At 45.8% G+C, this 20000-nt stretch overlaps 2 protein-coding genes across 3 annotated transcripts in view; one reads left to right on the top strand and one right to left on the bottom strand.

The window, feature by feature from the left end:
- The window catches only part of socs7 (suppressor of cytokine signaling 7), a 13686-nt gene extending 5586 nt beyond the window's left edge, over positions 1-8100 (bottom strand). Inside the window, exons 1-5 of one of the 2 annotated variants that reach the window (XM_080759524.1) lie at positions 6222-8100; positions 5620-5687; positions 4638-4742; positions 2011-2142; positions 747-892 (exon numbers count right to left, since the gene is read on the bottom strand). In XM_080759524.1, the coding sequence (XP_080615650.1) occupies positions 747-892; positions 2011-2142; positions 4638-4742; positions 5620-5687; positions 6222-7834 (2064 nt within the window). In that variant the 5' untranslated portion in view covers positions 7835-8100. The remainder of the gene's footprint in view (positions 1-746; positions 893-2010; positions 2143-4637; positions 4743-5619; positions 5688-6221) is intronic. The other variant, XM_080759523.1, reaches the window with a different exon arrangement.
- Positions 8101-14685: 6585 nt separating this feature from the next.
- Positions 14686-20000, top strand: part of gpr179 (G protein-coupled receptor 179) — a gene marked incomplete at both ends in the record, with an annotated part of 24693 nt that continues 19378 nt past the window's right edge. Inside the window, 3 exons of the mRNA XM_080758831.1 lie at positions 14686-14838; positions 15035-15885; positions 16751-16859. Coding sequence (XP_080614957.1) covers positions 14686-14838; positions 15035-15885; positions 16751-16859 — 1113 coding nt within the window. The remainder of the gene's footprint in view (positions 14839-15034; positions 15886-16750; positions 16860-20000) is intronic.

Genomic DNA, 20000 nt, shown 5'->3' with positions numbered 1-20000 from the left:
GGGTCTGTTTGGGGTACGAACAGCTGCAATACCGCTGGTTGACCTGATGTGGCATTGTTGAGCAACCTAAAAGGGCCATTCACGCTGCAGTTATAGTTACAGTGCTCAGTGTGAATGTTGTTGAGCAGCCTGCACCGCTCAGTACACATGGGTGTGATTTTTCTCATTTCTTGGCCCTGTCTTATCCCTGCTTGCAGCTATGTTGTGTAATTGTTTTGTGCAGGCCAGGCCCCATTCTTGAATGTGGACCTTTACTGAATGCTTTTGACATGATTCTCTTCTGCTTATTGCATGTTACTTTTGTTGAGTTACTGGCAGATATAGGAGAAGTGTTCTACAGCTTTTCTGACGAAAAACAAATCCATTCATTTAGCTTCCCGTCTGGAGCCCTGCAGTAATAATACTGTAGAGTACCTCTGAATTAGTTTGTTTTCTTTCTGTGGATTGTTAATACAGTACAGTATGTATTCTAGTACCTGAACATCAATTATGATACAGTTTAATAATACTGATAGTGATAGATATGACCCCAGTACCCGCCACACTAGGCAGGAAGGAAGGTGGATAACATCAGAAACATCAACATCTGCAAGTCTGCTATAGTCGATATATGCTCTCTCTCTCTCTCTCTCTCTCTCTCTCTTTCCACCACTGACCACATGCGCACACAATACACCATGTCAGTCTTTCTCACCCTCTCACACACATACTGTACAGCAAATACACCATGTACTGCAGTACTGTACCTTCTCCAGCTCTCTCAGACTGGCGGTGAAGTTGCTAGCTTCAGGCCGTTGCAGGGGGCAGAGAATGGGAGGCGGGACCAGTCTAGATGGGTGCAGGGTGTCTGCATGTGATGGGTTCGAGTGAGGCAGGGCCCGGAGAAATGCATCTAATGGAAAGAAAAGGGACTCGGTTACATTTCAGGACGTAGTCCAATCTGGAACTAATATTACTACTAATGCATTGCAGATTTCATATGACGTGGTGAGATTGTAGTAAAAAGAAAAAAGTCAAAATAATGTACTCTTGCAGGTGTCGAAAGTAAAACATGTCAGTTCACTTTAAAATGATGACTATAACATCAGCATGCAACATGACTTGTAAATAATTGTATATAAAATGAAGATTCTTTATGATTTTTTATTTTTTTTCCCCTCCCTTTTTTGCATTGTATGTTTTAAGACAGATACAGCAAACAGAGAGACAGGAAAGGCGGGGGGAGAGAGAGGGGGATGAAATGCAGTAAACGCCTTGGGTCAGATTCAAGCTGAAGTCAGCTGTGGGAACTGGGAAGGACTAATAGCCTTATTTATGTGGTACTATGGACTCTCTAACCCTGTGATCCACCAATCAATTTTTACATGGAAATGTTATGGAATGAATCTTAAAACATGGCACTCAAACCACAACCAATGCTTTTATCACCTCTCTGTTTTATAGTGAATCACTTTGATTCGGACATGTTGACAGGAAGCTTTATGAAGTCACAAGTAAATGTCCTGACCCTTCTCCACAACTTGAGCAAATGTCACAAACACATCGCGCTGTCTGGAGGGGTCCAGTTTTGTACATTTATAATCATTAGTAATAGTAGTATAGTTCTTATTCATTTGATACATTAAAGGGGGAACATTGTACAATATAAAACCGATAGCTGTCTGTTCTGTGGTGAAGGGGCCCATATTAAATGATGACGACAAGTGGTTATGACCCCCTCTGGGGAGCCAAAGCCCCTGGCTGTCCCAAGTACGATTCCAGGCCAGGCCAGCAATGCCAATTTGTGTCCCTAAGAAAGAAGCCCTAATTTGCTCCATGCCCCTTGAGGGGCAGCTGGGTTGAGCTGCAAACTGAATTTCCCCCCCATGGGAGGAGTATAGGTCCACATTTTATTATTATGTGGGACCGATTCACAATGGTTAGTTCGGAATGAAACCCAAGCCTCTGTGTGGCTGTAGAAAGCCTGATGATGCGAGGCTAAACTATCTATCCCTGCTCCAACACTCTTACCATTGAGGCTGATACTGTGCTGGATGGTTGCATGTGAGGGAGGAGGTGGTGGAAGAGGCAGGGGAAGGGACTGCAGGGAAGCCCCCATGACACTCATTAGGAAAGGCCCAGGCTGCGGCCCACCTATGTCATCTAGAACAAGAACAGGACAGGGGTGGGGGGTGGGGGGAGGCAGAAAGGAGAGGAGGGAATAAAGGAGTGAACAAATAAAGGCATACACACACAAAAAAGGATGCAAGAGAGGGAGGTTGGAAGGAAGGAAGGAAGGAAGGAAGGAAGGAAGGAAGGAAGGAAGGAAGGTTCTTAGGATGGGATTTGGGGGGGGGTCTATAATATTAGCACATTCAACATTGGCTCAGTTATCCTCAGGAGACACTATGTGTGATGGAATCAGAAGGAATTGTTTACTTGTTCCTAACGGCAGACTTACAATGGATTTTTTTTGCATTGGGTTTCGAATTAATAAAGTAATAAATTAGGCAAATTTTAGGCTAAACTTTTTTATGACCACAAACACAATGCATGGATTACCGGTAGATATTAACGGGCACTGACAATTATGTCAAAGACCAAAACGTGAACCTCTCTCCAGCAGAACAACATGCATTTGTAAGCATAGTGATAATAATTGATACCCACCCACTTCCAAATTATTAACCAGACAAGTGGCTCATGCAGTGTGCTTCTGTAGTAATTCTGTAAGTGCTTCACACAAAGATTCACTGTATTTATATAAATACATTTTAACTTGCCAGTGCCTTAAGTTATAACAGTGGTTCTCAACCAGTGACACCGACCCCGGACCACCAGTGGTCCTTGAGGGGGTTCCAGCCAGTCCCCAGCTAAATGATGGAGTTGGTATAACCAAATGGACCCTTATAGATCTCTTGACAGTGCCATTTCACGCTCTCAAGAATTAAATTATTATTCTAATTATTATATAAATTATTATTATTATTCATCTGTTATCGGTTTCCTGTTATCTCTCGTAATGGTACCATACAGCATGGAATTGTGGACAACATCTTATCTAACAATAACAACATATTCTAAGTTTTGGGTCTGAGAGGCTATAAATGGTGGTCCGTGGCTCAAATGCCTAAATAGTGGACCATGATATGAAAAGGTTTGAAACCACTGGCTTACAGTACCATACATACAGTATGTTAGTGAGAATAGAACACAACCCTGGCTTCTCTATATTGTAGTAGGATTTGTTTTTACATGCGGATACCCCATCCCAGGATATAGGCTACAGACGTGCCTCCTCAGGAGACGTGACTCAGATCTGAACCCATTTGATTTGCGTTAGGAACACGTTGCGACCGCATGCCCTTGCTGATGTTGACCCCAGGCAGGGTTCAAAACCACAAGTTCCACAACCTTCCACATTAAAGGCATATGGTCTAACCACTACACTCTACACTGTAGTAGAATGAGTAGAAAGTAGACTATTCGACATTCAACCTAAGAAGCAAAGTCCTGAGAAACCTTTCTTTAGAGCATTGGTTCTCAGGGGTCCTTGGGGTGGTTCTAGACTGAGGGTCCTCAGCAAAAGTAGTTAATATAGCATCACACTTGTTTTATCCATGCATCTGCTATATAAATAGCAGATACAAACTCGCAGCGGGGCACGAAGTGACGCACTGTGATATTGTACATCTGCTATTTTTTTAATTTTAGATGTTTGGGAAAGTTTTAATGTTTAATTTTAAACACAAATCTACTTTACTGGGGGTCCCTGGCACACTACATTGTCAGATGGCTAATATTTCAGATGCCTAGTCAATTTGGGGGTCCTTGACTTGAAAATGTTTGAGAACTACTGATCTAGGTTATATTTTGATTATTCATTTTTGATGATTTTTGTTTGTTTGTTTGTCCTGAGAATCAATGAAAGAAAATTCAGCTTTACATAGACACACTGTCCACAGTGGTGAGTCAGCAAGACATTATACCTCACTATCACTATCAGCTCAATAATATCACAAAAGAAAATCATCAAGAGAAAGACATATATTGTTGCTGTCACGTAGAAACCTCCTTTCTTCATAATATGAGATTATAATATACAATATTATTCTAACTTTTTGTGTTTTTTCATAACTTAACGCCCTAGATCATACTACAGCATCACACAAAAGGACCAAATGTGGCAGATCCACAAGCTCGAATCTCTGCGCGAAGCGACACGTTTTGAGCTTGCAGATGTGCTACTTTTGAATATTTTTTAATTTGAATCCTACATATGACGTTTCCACCCGACAGAGATGATATGCTACTGTTGTCACATTTAATAATGTTACATTAAAAGTATGAACATGTTATCACAAGATGCATTCTGAAGTACAACCTTTCAAATCGCCACAATGTTGCTTCTCTAAAAGCTGCAAGTTTCTGCACACAACAGAAGTCACACACGGGGGGGGGGGGCAGCAGATTATCTCTAGAGATAGGTCTGTCTTGCTAGGGGCAAATTGTAAATTTGTGCAAGGGTACAGTGGTTTAGAAATGGAGTTAAATGCATGCAAAGAAGGAAGGTTAGAGGTTAGTCTTTTAGTTCAACAGAAAGCAGGTGTTGACTGAACAAGAGAGGAGGCGATCATAGAGGGATGAGAGAGATATACCTAATAGACTGAGACTTCTGCGTGGGGGAGGCGGAGGTGTGGGCGGGTGAGGAGTGTTTGCCCCTCGGCGGGAAATATCTACATCCATCAGGGAAACAGTCTCACCTATATACAACCCAGACACGAAGGCAGAAGACAAAGAAGGGTTAGAAGTCAAAGAAAGAGAGGAAAGAAGAAGGACAGAAAGTGAGAATGTTGAATAGGGTTTCCATGACAGCAAGATAGAGAGCAAATGCTATACATGACCACCCAATTTCAAAGGGTAAGCTGAAGGCTCGCCTCAAAACACACTCGCCATTTTTGTCGCAGACCGGTTGCCCCCAGTGGTTCTTGTGTATATTCTTGTATTTGTTTTACGGATTTTAAGTTAGGAATAAGGTTACGTTTCAGCATAGTTTTACTGAGGTTACGTTTAGTAATAGCTGGTGGCGGCCGTTCCGAGGTCGTCGGATTTGACCCGGGGCGCGAGCATGTTTTGGGGCGAGCGTTCTTGCATTCTTTCAAAGAGACGTTAAAGTTTGTTAAAAGTGTGTGGTATCAATCATAACATGATAATTTATTATTATTATTATTATTATTATTATATTTTTACGATAAATACAGAAGTCAGAACCCTAAATAGCCTGGGAGATTGAGAGGTTGTTCCATTCAGTAGGCAGGCCTAAACCCCAGAAAACATTAACCTCAATGGTATCAGCTTCAATAATGTGTAGCCATAGAGGCCTCACATGATGAAACTGCTGTTTCAGATGTCTTTCCGGCCCACAGCAACATTCATGAGGGGTAAACATGAATGTGTGTGTGTGTGTGTGTGTGTGTATGTGTGTGTGTGTGTGTGTGTGTGTGTGTGTGTGTGTGTGTGTGTGTGTGTGTGTGTGTGTGTGTGTGTGTGTGTGTGTGTGTGTGTGACTGTGTGTGTGACTGTGTGTGCGTGCGTGCGTGCGTGCGTGCGTGCGTGCGTGCGTGCATGCGTGGCCCTTACCAGTGAAAGCTGATAGGGAGGCAGGAGAGAAGGCACTCTGGGCCCTGGTCAGTCGAGGTTGACTGTGGCTGCATGTGAGGAGAGATGGAGAGAAGTAGATGAAGTTAGGCGAGGACTGGAGGTGTGGACATGTGGTTATTATACTTAACACTCTTTTAACAGAAAATGTTAGACATGCCACATGCATACATGTGTTGTTATAAGCATTGGGGGCCATTGTCATGCTGGCTTGTGGTGGACATTTTTTGTCAAAAAGAATTGACATACAAATGAGTGGACAATACTATCAGAACCTTGACAGCTCTGGGAGAATGGACCCTGGGTCCAATTGTTTGTCCTACATTATGGGGGTCCTGTTCAGTGCCAGTGGACTAATGCCAGTGGACTAACTAACTATATTGTCATATAGTAAATCAGTGCCATATACATACAGGCCTATTCTTTAAAAAACGGACCCAAACTGACTGCGTCTTATGATCAAAATATATTAGCCTACATGGGAACATGTACTTGACACTGAGACATTTAGCGTCAGGTTAATATTGATGACCCTTGCCTGGTGTGTGAGTGCATCCTACTGTAGGACTAGGATATAATTGTACCTGTCGTTGTCCTGTTCAGCACCAGTGGCCATATCCATTAGACTCCCAGCGGAAGAGATAGAATAGGTCACCGAAGGCCTCTTATCCAGGAGATGGTTGGAGCCACTACAGCTTTTAGTCCGGAATAGTTTGCTCAGCCTAATCTTGAGCGAGCCTTTCCTGGACTTCACCGGAACTTTGAGCGTTTTGTCCCCACACCCTCCTCGGCCCGTGGGCGTCCTCGGCGCACTAGAGCACCTTTCGGGCCGCCTCCTGGGTGTCGACGCTTGGCTGAGGTTAGGACTGGTGGCTCGGGTCGAGCTCTGTCCGGGTGTGGGCACCGGAGCCTGAGGCACGACCTCTGAAACTCCGGGGGGAATTTGCGAGCTCGGGTGATTTGACAGGTTTCTGTGGAGGATGCACGCTGCCTGCGCGTCAAGTTGCACCGCCGTGGGGCAGGAGCTCCCTGACATCCCCTCCACCTGTCTAGTCAACTCTGCTTGAAAGCTGCTGAGGGAAAAGGCTCCAGACATTTTCTGAACAATTTCCCTTTTCCTGTTGAGCAAAAACGCACGGCGTCCGTTCTCATCGTCCGTCTCGGTCTCGTCGTCTCCCGGGCATTCGTCCATGCCCAGCCCGGCCACATCCCCGGTGCCCAGCCCTTCGAGCACCAATAAAGCGTCGCTGGTTTCGGTCGCGTCATCCCCGGGTTCCATGCCTCCCACCGCCGGCCCGTGTGGGCCCTGACACGAGCACTGCGGGAGCTCGCCATCCTTGAACAACATCTTGGGTACCGCGCGGACGCCCAGCTCCCCGAACCGCCGGGCCAGTTCGAAGACCGTGGAGCCCTCTCCGTCCCCGGACGCGCATCGACCCCACTTCGATTCGATCATGGCAAGCGGGGTGGCTTTATCGGACAACAAAGGCCATTCCGTGGAGCCGGTGATCAAACTGTGCTGCCGACATATCTCAACAGCCGACATGTCTTCCATCCCCGCGGCCACCGTGGATAATGTCACCCGCGGATGCAGACCCCATGTCTGAACCAAGTGGCTCTGTTGTTGCGCGTCGCCGCCGTGCGGGCTCGGCGTGTTGTTGTAGGCGGACAGCAGGTCACAACAAGGGGCGGCAGAGCCGGGGCTCTTCTCCGTGATATCCATCGGATGCCTCGGCTGAATCCTATGGTCGGAATCACGGTCTAAGACACCCTCCCCGCCGCGCATTATATCGGGGAAAACGAGGAGCTGAGGCCGTAGCAGGCCGCCTCTGGAAGAGAAGTCAAACCCCGGGGCCTCCATCGCACCCTGTGCGGGAGGAGGAGACGCCATCACTCCCATCATCATCATGTCAGGTGCCGCCGCCGTTCCCCCGACGCTCGGCTGGAGGAGGTGGTGGTGGTTGGGATGATGATGATGATGATGATGATGATGATGCGCCGCGAGGCCTGCCGTCGGGTCTCGTGCGAATTCCAAGCCTCCGTTCATGCCGCCGCGAGTCAGGACCTCCTTGCCGAGTCCTGCCACCACTCCACCCGACGACATATTCCCGTTCTCCTCGTCCAAGCGGTCATCCTCGGCCGCGGAAACCATGCGCATCAAGACAAAATCGGGCGACATATCTTGCGCGTTGTTCATAGTTATTCCTCAATTCCGCTCAAAGGAATTACGCGGATCTGCAGATTCTGCAACACTTCACATAGCGACACCGCGATGATGAGCTCTTCCTATAATAAAGAAAGGGCCAGAGCAGCTATCTGCCATAAATAGGCTGCGACCGAAATTTCAAGCGCTCTTTCATCCTGCCTGCAGATCAGCGTCCATCTTTATACCTATACGACGTCCGCTAAATATATCCAGCTCGGAACCCTGGGGTCAAACATACGGTCTTTATATTGCTAGAATAAAAGCTTCAATGACCACTGACTGACTCTCTCTCTCTCTCTCTCTCTCTCCCCGTTCCCACGAAGCCCCACCCGCTGCTTCACTTCCGCAAACCCTCTGCGCTGTGCTCATGTGTGTGTGCGCTCCGAGGCTCTGTTATTATGGGCTCATAATGACACTGCATGTGCGCCGATATTAGTCTATAATGGCTTTTGGCATTCTAAACCTGATTTTAGTCATGATTTGTAAACAATTCCCTCAGTTGATCATTTGTTGATGTATTACACCGGGCCTATATACTGTATGCTTATTTCAAATGCTATAGCAAGCCTGTCTTAACATCTTAATAGCCTATTTAGGTATAGCCTACAAATTGATACATTGATAAATAATAAGGATACATTAACATTTTTTTTAAACAAAATAGTCTAGTTCAATGCTCAAAACCCAACCATGCCTCCAGTGCCAACGCAGTGGGCACCGCACCTGCTCTAATGCTGCGCCTGCCGGTCTGTGCATGGCACCGAGGGTTGCCCGCTGATGCCAACTTTAAAGGGTGTTTCAATTTCACCTCAATTTGGCGCAAGAGAAACTATAGGGAGAAAAGAGAGAGAGAGAGAGAGACTGAGAGAGAGAGAGAGAGAGAGAGAGAGAGAGAGAGAGAGAGAGAGAGAGAGAGAGAGAGAGAGAGAGAGAGAGAGAGAGAGAGAGAGAGAGGAGAGATAGGCTATTACCCAAAGTGTTAATGTAAACACAGCTCTGTTTACACCTTTATTTAATTCCTATTTATATCCAATATTTATTTGTAAATACATTGTTATTTTGAGTGTCAATTGTTCCACTTCTGCTTTGGCAATGTAAATGTACGTTTTCTCGTGCCAATAAAGCTAATTTGAATTGAATTGAATTGAATTGAGAGAGAGAGAGAGAGAGAGAGAGAGAGAGAGAGAGAGAGAGAGAGAGAGAGAGAGAGAGAGAGAATTTAAAACATATACTGCCTAATTATTTAATTCAGCTCACCTATTTTGTAGGCTATAGGCTACTGAGTTGGGAGGGCCTTTTGACGTTCATTAAAATAACATATAGTAGCCTAAAGTCACTGCAATGTGAAGAGCACAGACAGCATGACAGACAGTAGTAGCTACTTGAGTAAATGTACTTAGTTAGATTATTTTACCAGCAGGTGTCGCTACAGGCCGCCAGCGTATAGTGAACGTTGCTGAGTAGCCTGCAATGCACGCATGATGAGGCAGTAGTTTTCAAAACTCGCAGAGCAGAGCACATCCTTATGGGTTTCTAGGGGTTTTAAGCTTCGCACAAGTGATTGCTGCTGAGCTGCTAAAGTGGTCAGCGGGGTCAGAGTCAGAGTGGTGCGAGAGGGAGATGTTTTACCTAATGTAAATGTCGTACAGGGACGCAGTAGAAGTTAGAACCACCGTTTTCCTAGCTTGTAGGTATACTTCCCAGACATCGTCATGTGGCTGCTTTTCTCAAGGTAAGCATATACTTTGATTGATTGAAATCTTTATTAACAGTTTGCAGAATTACAGTACATTTCAAGCACAAACTCAATACAAAGACTGTTAACTGTGAGTGGACGACCCAATTAAGCCTTACACTTGTTTACAACAGGGTCCACATTGTTCAATTCATCAAAACATTTAGAGACAAACAAATAGACACTTCTATGTAGTTAAAGAACAGAACAGGAATTCATCATATAGGAAGCGAAAAGGGAAAAAAAGTATATATACAGTGAGGGGAACAGGGGGATAAAAGAAAAGAAAACAAAAGACAGAGTGTAGGGCGCCTGCACACAACACCATGCGTTGATGCCATGTGTGTATATGTGCAGGCACCCAACACCACGTCCATACAAAAACATAGTACAATCCATAGTACAAAGACAGAGTGTAGGGCGCCTGCACACAACACCATGCGTTGATGCCATGTGTGCATATGTGCAGGCACCCAACATCACGTCCATACAAAAACATAGTACAATCCAGATACAAATTCAGCTTTTACAGAGGCCAGTTTCGAATTGCAGCCATCCGTAGGTGCCCTTTGAGAGCAGTTTTGAAGGAGCCAAGGGATTCACATGTCTTAATGACTGTTGGTAGGGCGTTCCACATTTTGGTCGCATAGGAGCGAAAAGAATTTAGTCCCTTGTTTGTGCCGAATCTGGGTTGTACATGGTTTGTTGCACTCCCTCTGGTGTTGTGGGTGTGGACTTCGTTTACATTAAGGAAGTATTTAGACAGGTACATGGGTATCTTGGTGGTGTATCTAATCTTGTGGACCAGACCCATTGCAAGATGCTGTACTCTGTCGTCGACCCTAAGCCATCCCAGCCTGTCAAAGTGGGCAGGGGTGAGGTGGGTTCGGGGGGTGAGGCCAAGTAGGAGCCTGACCAGTTTGTTTTGGGAGGTCTGGAGCCTATATATACCTGATACAGGTATCATATGGCGGCGGTGCATTGCATTGGTGCATAGTTACACTCTAGCCTACTCTTGAAATGTTCTTGATGTCCTTTTAGTTAACATCCTCTGACAGGCAAAATGTCAAACTTTACTTTTGCTTTAAGTAGCATGTGACATGTCAAACTATGGGGGGTTTTCATGATTCTGAATCCATTCCAAGCATTAGTTTTGCACGAAATACACTCCTTGGGCTAAAAGCAGCCATAGCCACTTGCCCAAATGTGCCCAAAATGTGCTGACCTCATGATCATCAGGGGCGGTGGTGGCTCAGGGGTATATTGGCTGGATGGAAACGGCAATGTTGCCAGTTCGAACCTGGGCTGCCCTAGCCCCGCAAGCAGAACCCAAATGTAGTAAAGTTTCTGACACTTTGATTACTTTACCCATTGGGTCCTGTTTCACGCTGGGCTGCCGCCAGTTACGCACACACAAATACGATGTAAACACGCCATGAGAAAAGCTTCTGCGCGCTTTTACCATGTTTTTTCATGTGTTGACTTACGAATGTGCGAACTATAAGTACCTTACATACCATACCGACACATCTCCTGTGTCGCGGAAGCCGTTTAATCCATGATTGATTAAAAATGTCGCTTCTTCCTACCTTGTTTATTGACACCTCATTGTACCGCCTATCTGGCTAGCTAGTGGTGCTACAGCTATGACGGAGCAGATCAGAGGCAGGGACGTAGCCCGCAAAGCCAACCGCACATCGGGAGGCGGTACAATAAACGGTAAATAAACAAGAAGAAATCAAAGCGACATTTTTAATCAAACATGGATTAAAAATACTTAACGGCTTCCGCGACACAGGAGATTTTATCAGAGGTATGTAAGGTACTTATAGTTCGCACATTCGTAAGCGAACACAAGAAAAAGCGTGGTAATAGCGCGCCGATCGACGAAAGGTTGAGTTTGTTTATATCCGCGTTCCAACAATCGCATTGGAAAATCTTAGCATGGCCAGGAACCCTATATAAAGCGACAATCAAATTTCATAAAAGCTTTATGTAGGGTTCCGAGAGGGGCTAGGGCTCCCCCAGAGTAAGTGTCCTTGAGCACTGAACCTCTAATTGTTCCTGATGTGCTGGCTGGTGCCTTGCATGGTTTCCGCTGCCATCGGTGTGTGAATGGGTGAATGTAATGCACAATCTATGTAAAGCGCCTGCTATATAAATGCACCATTTACCATTTGTCATGACGTCTATGGACGTTTTTAGCCCAAGGAGTGTATTTTGTGCAAAACAAATGCTTTGAATAGATTCAGAATCATGAAAACCCCCTAGTTTGAAAGTTAAAGGAAAGTTTGACATAGGATGTTAATGGTAGGGTCACAAGAAACCCCTAAAAATAAATTGCCCAATATTGACAAGTGATTGATAAGTGAAGTGGATTCATGAATGTATGAATGTATAAAAAAGACTATATAGGCTACCTAGTTAACCTATACCAAATTTCCCACCCGTCCACCTTGGCTGCGGGACAATTTCCTCCAGTTGTCGTAGGCGTAGGAGAAGTCGAGTCGGCCATCTCATGTTTGACAGGATGAGGTGAAAAGGTGAAATGTAAGGCTTTATATTTCATAAAATATAAAGAAGTGAAGCTCACAGTCATTCTCAAGGACCTCTGACCTTTAGATCACCCAGTGAGTCAGTCAATTAGGCCTATATGATTTTCTCTGTCAAAGATTTTGGTAACGTGGTTAATCACTCACTCTTGAAATCACATTTCCATTCATTTGTTGCATACATTAACACTTTTCGCGGGGGCGAGTTGGTAAAGGGGCGAGTCGTCTGGTATTCATCAGGGTCCTTGTTTCGGTCTTGTGTCGAGTGTCATTCACTGTTTGGAGACTCAAGATGATGTCAGTTTCTTTGTTACGCTGATTGGCTTAAGTGGTTGGTTGTCTGTCAACACTGTACTCCTGAACCAACCATGCATTAGCAGGGTCCAGACTCCACATAACATTACTTGTTAGTCCTAATAGTAATTTTCATTGTATTGAGTATCGCCACGTCACGTGGCAGCCAAGTATATGGACCTTTAATGTTAGCTAGTCTTTGAATATGATTAAAGACTACTGTGATTATGGTAAATTCACATTTGTATTTCCATATTGATTTGCAGGACATTGTTCTGTTTGTGTGGAATGGGGGACAGATGTTTCAGGACTGTCCCACGAGATGCGGGACGGGTGGTCAGCCCACCCAACACAATAGCGGTGGTCCCCAGGTATAGCTCTTAGTCAGGATGGTGGTCTCTGCCTGGGTCAAAATCAGTTGAAAACTCCTGCTGCTTTAATCTCCCCATGAGGTTCGCTCTTGCAACTGCTGGATTAAGTGTGTGCCGCTGACACCTACTGGTGGGTTAATGCTATGGTGCACTGCCTAAACTAAAGTATAACTAAAAAGAAGTGCCCCTTGGGCATTTGGCCCCATCCTACAGTACTTATAAATCCCCCTCAAATAATTGAGGGGGCTATTTTCGCAGTCTTTGCTGCAGTCAAACTAAATTGAATTAATCAACTCCTATACATTCCAAGACACGTTTTCTTTTTTTATTATTTTGAGGAGTCATGGCCTGAAAAGGTTGAGAATAAGAACCATTGGTGTGTAGACTATAGCTGTCAACAAATGACATATAGGTGGATGGAAGCACTTTATTTTTCTCTTTTGTAACCTGCATGTGATGTCAGTGTACATGTTCTCTCTCTCTCTCTCTCTGGCTCTCCAATATGAATGTAAATACACACAATGCACAAAAACCTTTCCCCTAACTTGACTGCAGAGCCTCCCATGCTCTGCAGCACGGTCCTGGAGGAGGTTGCATGTGTGTGTGTGTGTGTGTGTGTGTGTGTGTCTGTGTGTGTGTGTGTGTGTGTGTGTGTGCACGCGCGTGCGTGTGTGCATGTGTGCGCACGCGTGTGTGTGTGTATGTATGTGTGTGTGAGCACAGGACTTAAGAGGGAACCATGCCCCTCTTCCACTCTCCTGAAACAGCTGGCAAGCGCATGCATGTGTGTACGCGCTTGCAAACAGCACCACTCCTGCTATCCACTCTCTAAGCTCAGCTGTGTGTGTGTGTGTGTGTGTGTGTGTGTGTGTGTGTGTGTGTGTGTGTGTGTGTGTGTGTGTGTGTGTGTGTGTGTGCGCGAGCGCGTCTGAGCGTGTGTGTCTCAGAATGCATTTACTGCGTGAGTGCATGTATGACGATAAAAGAGCATCCCCCATCAACTCCTCTGACCGTGGAAGCAGGGGTTAATCCACAGAGCGAGAGGGATTCCACCCAAATAACGCAGGGCTTAACCTGCCTGCTATGCACTCTAACACACACACACACACACACACACACACACACACACACACACACGCACATATACTCATGTGTGTGTGTCCACACAGTAGCCTCTATGGCCAACAGATGTAGCACTCTCATCACCTCTCATCCTCAGAATGAATAGGTATAGGGAGGGAGGGAGGGAGGGAGGGAGGGAGGGAGGAAGAGAAGGGGAAAGATCGAGGGAGGCAGCGTGCGGTGGGGGGGTTGTGGGGTGTATGAGAGGAAAGGGAGGGAGGGAAAGAGAGAGGGAGATGAAGTGGGAGGGAGAGGGCTGAACAGCAGGGCTAGACGCCGTCACTCCCGTCAGTGAGTGAGAGGCGCTTTGCGGAGAAGCTTGTGACCGAGTGTCGAGAGAGACAGAAGAGTGGGAGAGATGTGCTGGGGAAAAAGGAGGGCATAGATCAGGAAGTAGTGGGAGTACTTCTTGTACAGATCCCCGTCTCTCCTGTGAGAGTCAGCAGTGCCGCCCACGGAATCCCTCAACTTAGGGGATTCTCCCTCTCCTCCTCTGTGCTCTGCGCACCCTTTCAGTTTTTTAGGTTTTTTTTACTCCTTCATTTCCTTCTTGGGACATTCTGCAATTCTTTCCCTTTTTGTGTCTTTTCTTTTCTTTTCTTTTTTTTTACATATCGACCGGCTTTAGTCAGGCAACTATCACACTCGATAGTCACTGGAGAAACAGGGACGCACTAACTAGCATGAGACGGACTGTGGAGGAGATGCTGGAGAGGGGATTGCCTTCTTAACCTCCGTGTCTCCCTCCCAGCGACGCAATAATCATGCATGCATTTGGTGGAGGGTTTCTACGTGTGGCTGTATGAGGCACAGATGGAGCCGTGCACCCCGGGGTGTGAGAGCACTGCAAACATACCGCACACATCATCATCATCATCATCATCATCCCAGACACCTGCTGCTGCAGCAACCTCAGCCTGCGTGACCAGCGCGGGAGAGAGAGACGAGATGGAAAAGAGGCTGTAAAGAGGGGAGGCTATAGGCATTTCCAAGGTTCTGTGGAAATGTTGTTGATGACGAGGAAATCAACCTAGCAGGTTAAGAGAGCCAATCAGAGACGGGGCTTGTCAGTGAGTACAGAATGCCGCTGGTTTTGCTTCTCCTTTTGCTTCCTCAGTTCCCCCATGCACAGGTGACCCCCAAAGCCTTTACGGGAACAGGCACGGCCGAGGCAATCAACCGCACACACTCTTTATTCAACGCCACATTGACCCCAGAGAGCCCCTCTAGCCCAGAGCCTCCAGGGATTGAGCCAACACCTTCAGAAGCCCCAGAGGATGACTGGTCACCGGCCGAGAACTATTTATCCAGCGGAGATCCCTCCGTTCTGGAACGAGCGGTGTGCTCTCGGTCGTACAGCCCACCGGAGCTGAAGGGACCCTTGCCGAAGAGCTTCTATGCCCCTCTCCAGCCGGCCATGAATGCCCTGGCCAACACGGCCAACTTCCTGAACATGATCTTCCAGGCCAGCGACCTGCGGGAGAGCACCGTGAGGGAAGACATGGAGTGGTACCATGCCCTGGTCCGCGCTCTCATCGAGGCCGACCTCCTCATCGGCCACGCGTTGCTCACCTTCGACGCCGATCCGGCAGCCCAAGTGCCCCAGCTGGTTCTCCGTGCCTCCAGGAACCTCGCCCCCAAGGTTCAGAGCATCCTCTTGCAGGACCTGTCCAGGGCTTGGAAGAGCCTGCATCCCCCAGCGCCGGCCCCCGACGACAGCTGGTTCCGCGGCTTCAAATTCAACGAGCCCATGGCTGCCTTGTCCAAACGGGTGCTCCTCAATGACCTCACCACCTTAGACACGCCCAAATGGGGGCAGGGTGACAGCTACGTGACCAATCGGAGCGGGGTGCGATGGGCTAATGCCCCTTTCCTGGAATGCAAGGATGGCCGTTTCCTTCCCAGGTGGATGCTCACTCTCTCCACGTCCTTCTACGGCTTGAAGCCTGACCTCACGCCAGAGTTCAGGTCAGGACCCCATTATAAACCTCTCTGTCTGTCTTGTGCTGATGATGTCATTAAAGGGTTAAAGGTCAGGACTTACAGCTCTCTCATAATTAAGGATGTCACCATAATAGATGGATGACAGGTGTGTGTTTTAAGATCATCCTAATTATGATTAGGTTTTTACTAAAACTGTTAAAAACTACATGAACCTGAGTTCATGTAAGGACCCCTCAGTCTGTTTTAATTGTTGAACGTAACGGTGTTTCTGAAAAGGAAGTTATAATTATATAATGTTACCATAGTATTATAAATTTCAGCCTGGTCCTTAATAACCTAAATAAAGAAAATATGGAGCCATAGCTTTAGTTTATATATATCAGCAATAAAACTTCCAACAAGATAGTTTCATGACCAAAGCTTAACAATTATTAAACAAATAATAAACGCTGGTTGTAAATGTGACAATTAAGTTGTTCTGACTTAGGGTTTAATCATGGCATTCTGCATGTTTACCAAATTATTCAGATCCAGACTTCCCCTGAGACCTCTTTGTTTTGTTTTGCTACTTGGAGATATGTTTCTAATCATTTGGATTGACAGATGATAATGAATGAGTTAGCTGAAGTCTGACATTTGAAAAGGGGCAAATTAAAGTTAAATAATCCTAGAGGAAATGTGGAGCTTCAGACCAGGGTACCTGACTGGGTAAAGGGCGATTGGGGCTTTAAAGCAGATTTACTTTAATTGAGGTGTTTCTGTGTGCTTTTAATAGTTTAAAAGGCATTCAGCACTTTGTAAAAGACTTGTTCTTGTGTGTGTGTGTGTGTGTGTGTGTGTGTGTGTGTGTGTGTGTGTGTGTGTGTGTGTGAGTGTTTTTCTGTTTTAGGGGAGTGATTCGGGTGGATGTTAACATTCAGGCCTTTGATGTGGACCAATGTGTCAAGGGACCTGGTTGGTTCACCAACACACACCAATGCAACCGAACCAGCATGGAGGTAAACTACAGCTGTATCTGCCATGAATGAGATCATTATGAGAAAAACTGTTCCTCAGGTCAAGTTTGAGAGAGTGGGAAAACATTTTCTATTAGAAGGAGGAGAGGACACTGGAGCAGCACGGACATTTAGAGCCTTTTATTAGGTGCTAAGTATACAGAACGACTAATGTTTCGACCTTGCGGTCTTCATCAGAATCATGACTCTGATGAAGACCGCATCAGCCGATCCAGGCTTGAGTGCGTTGGTAGACTCCCTTTGTTCCTAAATACATTTCTATATTTAGTGTGGTTTCCTATAGACGCCTTATGGCTGAGCTACACCAGAGCCATTGAAGGAGAGTTACTACATCGCCGTTCACTTCATGGGGCCAGTCCAATGGCGGCTCTTTTATATTTTACATCTATTGGCGAAGAGTGACAAAGGACTGAACCGGAAGTTTACAGAATGCATTGGCTCGTGCGAGTGACAAACGAGTACATGAACCAACCACGTGACCGGGCTGTTTTCTGCACCCTCATTGGCATAACTCTCCTTCAATGGCTCCGAGCTACACACCAGGCTTTTAAAAGCGCATTTGCGCGTGACGCACAGATGCACGCACGCACTTTTAGATCCAGTCCTTTTTTAAAGTGTGCGTATGCTGTGCACACGTGCTTGGTGTAGCTCGGCCATTAACCCATTCTGAACGGGAACCCATTTTGGTGTTAGCATCATGTTATGCTTTAGCTATTGAAAAATAGCAGATCTACAAACTCATAGCGTGCCACAGAGTGGCGTGCTACGAGCTTGTAGGTCTGCTATTTTTTTAAAGTCTCTAGGCAACCACACACTTTTGGCCTATACACTGCCTAGCCTGCAGAAGGCAAGGGGTGGCATAAAATGAAGATAGATGAAAGATTCCTTCTATAGGATAAATTGAATATCATGAAATACATTCCTGTTGTTTGCAGAACTTGGGGCATATACCTTTAAGGGACAGGCAGGGATTCAGACCAAGGTCAACAATGACATTACATTGACATTCAACACAGTTTTTGTATTCATAAACAAAATTAAGCTACAGATCAAAGATGTGGGATGAGGGCGGGTCATTTTTGCACTTTCATCTTTCTCTGAGATTAATGGTATGTTTATGTGCAGTAACATTTCTGACAGTTCGTATACATGCAGAAGAAAACAGGTAAATCATTTAAAATTCCAAGAAGGAGGTAGAAAGTCTCTTATGGACAGAGGTGTACAAACTGATAATCTGGATACCAAATCTAGACCTAAGTATTGTACCTGTTTTGAGCAAAATAATGGAAAAGTTAGTGCTTATTTTGTGTCAAACAACCTGGCAACATGACTCTCAACATGCCTACAGAGCTGCTTCTACTTCTACTGCTTTGATACAAATGACTGATGACTGGTTTAACCCATTCTGACCTGAGATCAGATTCATACGAGGTTTCCACTGGACACACACTGGTCTGAATAACCCATTCTGACCTGAGATCAGATTCTAAAAAATGTCAGTCGTTCTTCGATTTCTTCAAAAATAGCAGACCTACAAGCTCGTAGCGCGCCACTCGGTGGCGCGCTATGAGCTTGTAGATCTGCTATTTTTCAATAGCTAAAGCATGACATGATGCTGACACCAAAATGGGTTCCCGTTCAGAATGGGTTAAAGCTATAGATAACTCTATGCTGGTGAGAGCTGTGCTATATAGATTTTAGTGCTGCATTTTATGTGCTTGACCATTCTCTACTGCCTTTGCTTTTCTCAAAATTTGACCTATTTTGGGCTACAAAATGTGCCACAACAGATGATTCAACATGATATTATGCTGCACCATCATCATGCAATGTACTTAATGAGGTCTTGAGCAGAGAACTAAAAGTTGTGCATGACTGGGTAGTATAGACTTGCCCTTAACATCTCCAATACTAAATGTGTGGTGCTGGGTACAAGGCACAGGTTATCTACAATATAATAATATACAGTGAGGACATGAATATCATATCAAGGATTTTAGAAGCTCAACCAAAAGCAAAAGTGTAGAAGTAGGTCTTGAGTTGTGCTTTAAAAATGTCTACAGAGGCTGCCTGTCGAAGGTATAGTGGGAGTTTGTTCCACGTGTCGGCCTGTAGCAGCAGAAAGCTGCTTCACCGTGTTTTTTAATTGCCATTCATTTGGTGGACACATCGAACAGTGGAGGACCTGAGGGGGGGGGGGGGGCTCATAAGGTCTACACCAGCGATTATTAGAGGCTTTAAATGTTGATTGCAAAACGCGTAAGATCAGCAATTTGGACATGTATCAGGCTTTAAGGTAATGACACCTGACAGATAATTGGGCAATTCCTGCAATGATTGGCATGCAGGTGGGACACGGGTGGGCTTCAGGCAGCCAGTTATAATCCGGAGATCATGGTTGATGGCAGCATCCATCTTGACATGCGGGGCTCCTAGAATAGGTTGGGGCACAGTATTCGGTTGCAGAGAAGATGAAGGCTTGTGTGGAAATGTGTGAGACCTTTGATGTCAGCTTGGCCGGTAGAGCGACCGGATGGGAACTGTGATGTTCCCAGTTTGATCCCAGGCTTCCCCAGAGGTTAGTGTTGAAGTGTCCTTGAGCAAGACGCGGCTGAACCCCTAATTGCTCCCAATGTGCAGATTGGTGCCTTCTGCCTTGCATGGTTTCCCCCGACATCGGTGTGAATGGGTGAATGTCATGCACATCTATGTAAAGCACTTTGGATAAAAGTGCTACATAAATGCACCATTTACATTCAGTTCCTTTTTTCCGCTTCCCTGTTGTTGAGATGGTAGGCCACCGACATGTCTTACCAGTACTGAGCTGCAGGCACCACCTGCAAAGGTATAGGTAGCCAAGATGCCCATATCCTGTTCAACATAATGGTGATCTGTAATTGTCCTCAGCTTCAGATGAAGTCTGCGGTGCCAGATGGTGTCATACGTGGCTGTCAGACCCAGGGGCATTATACTCCAGGTTTCTCTTTGGGCTAAAAGCTGTCTTTGATGTCTTGCTGTGTGAGCACTGTTACCTGGTCCATTGTTGACGTTCCTCATGTTCGCTTGGATGTTGTGGGTTCACACTGGCTCAATGAGGCTGTGCATTATCCTCTCCAAGATCTT

Source organism: Protomyctophum bolini (genome assembly GCF_963924005.1).
Source record: "Protomyctophum bolini genome assembly, chromosome: 3".
Taxonomy (NCBI): domain Eukaryota; kingdom Metazoa; phylum Chordata; class Actinopteri; order Myctophiformes; family Myctophidae; genus Protomyctophum; species Protomyctophum bolini.
The sequence above is the reverse complement of the archived record's forward strand: the minus strand, read 5'-3'. Positions and strand labels throughout refer to the sequence as shown.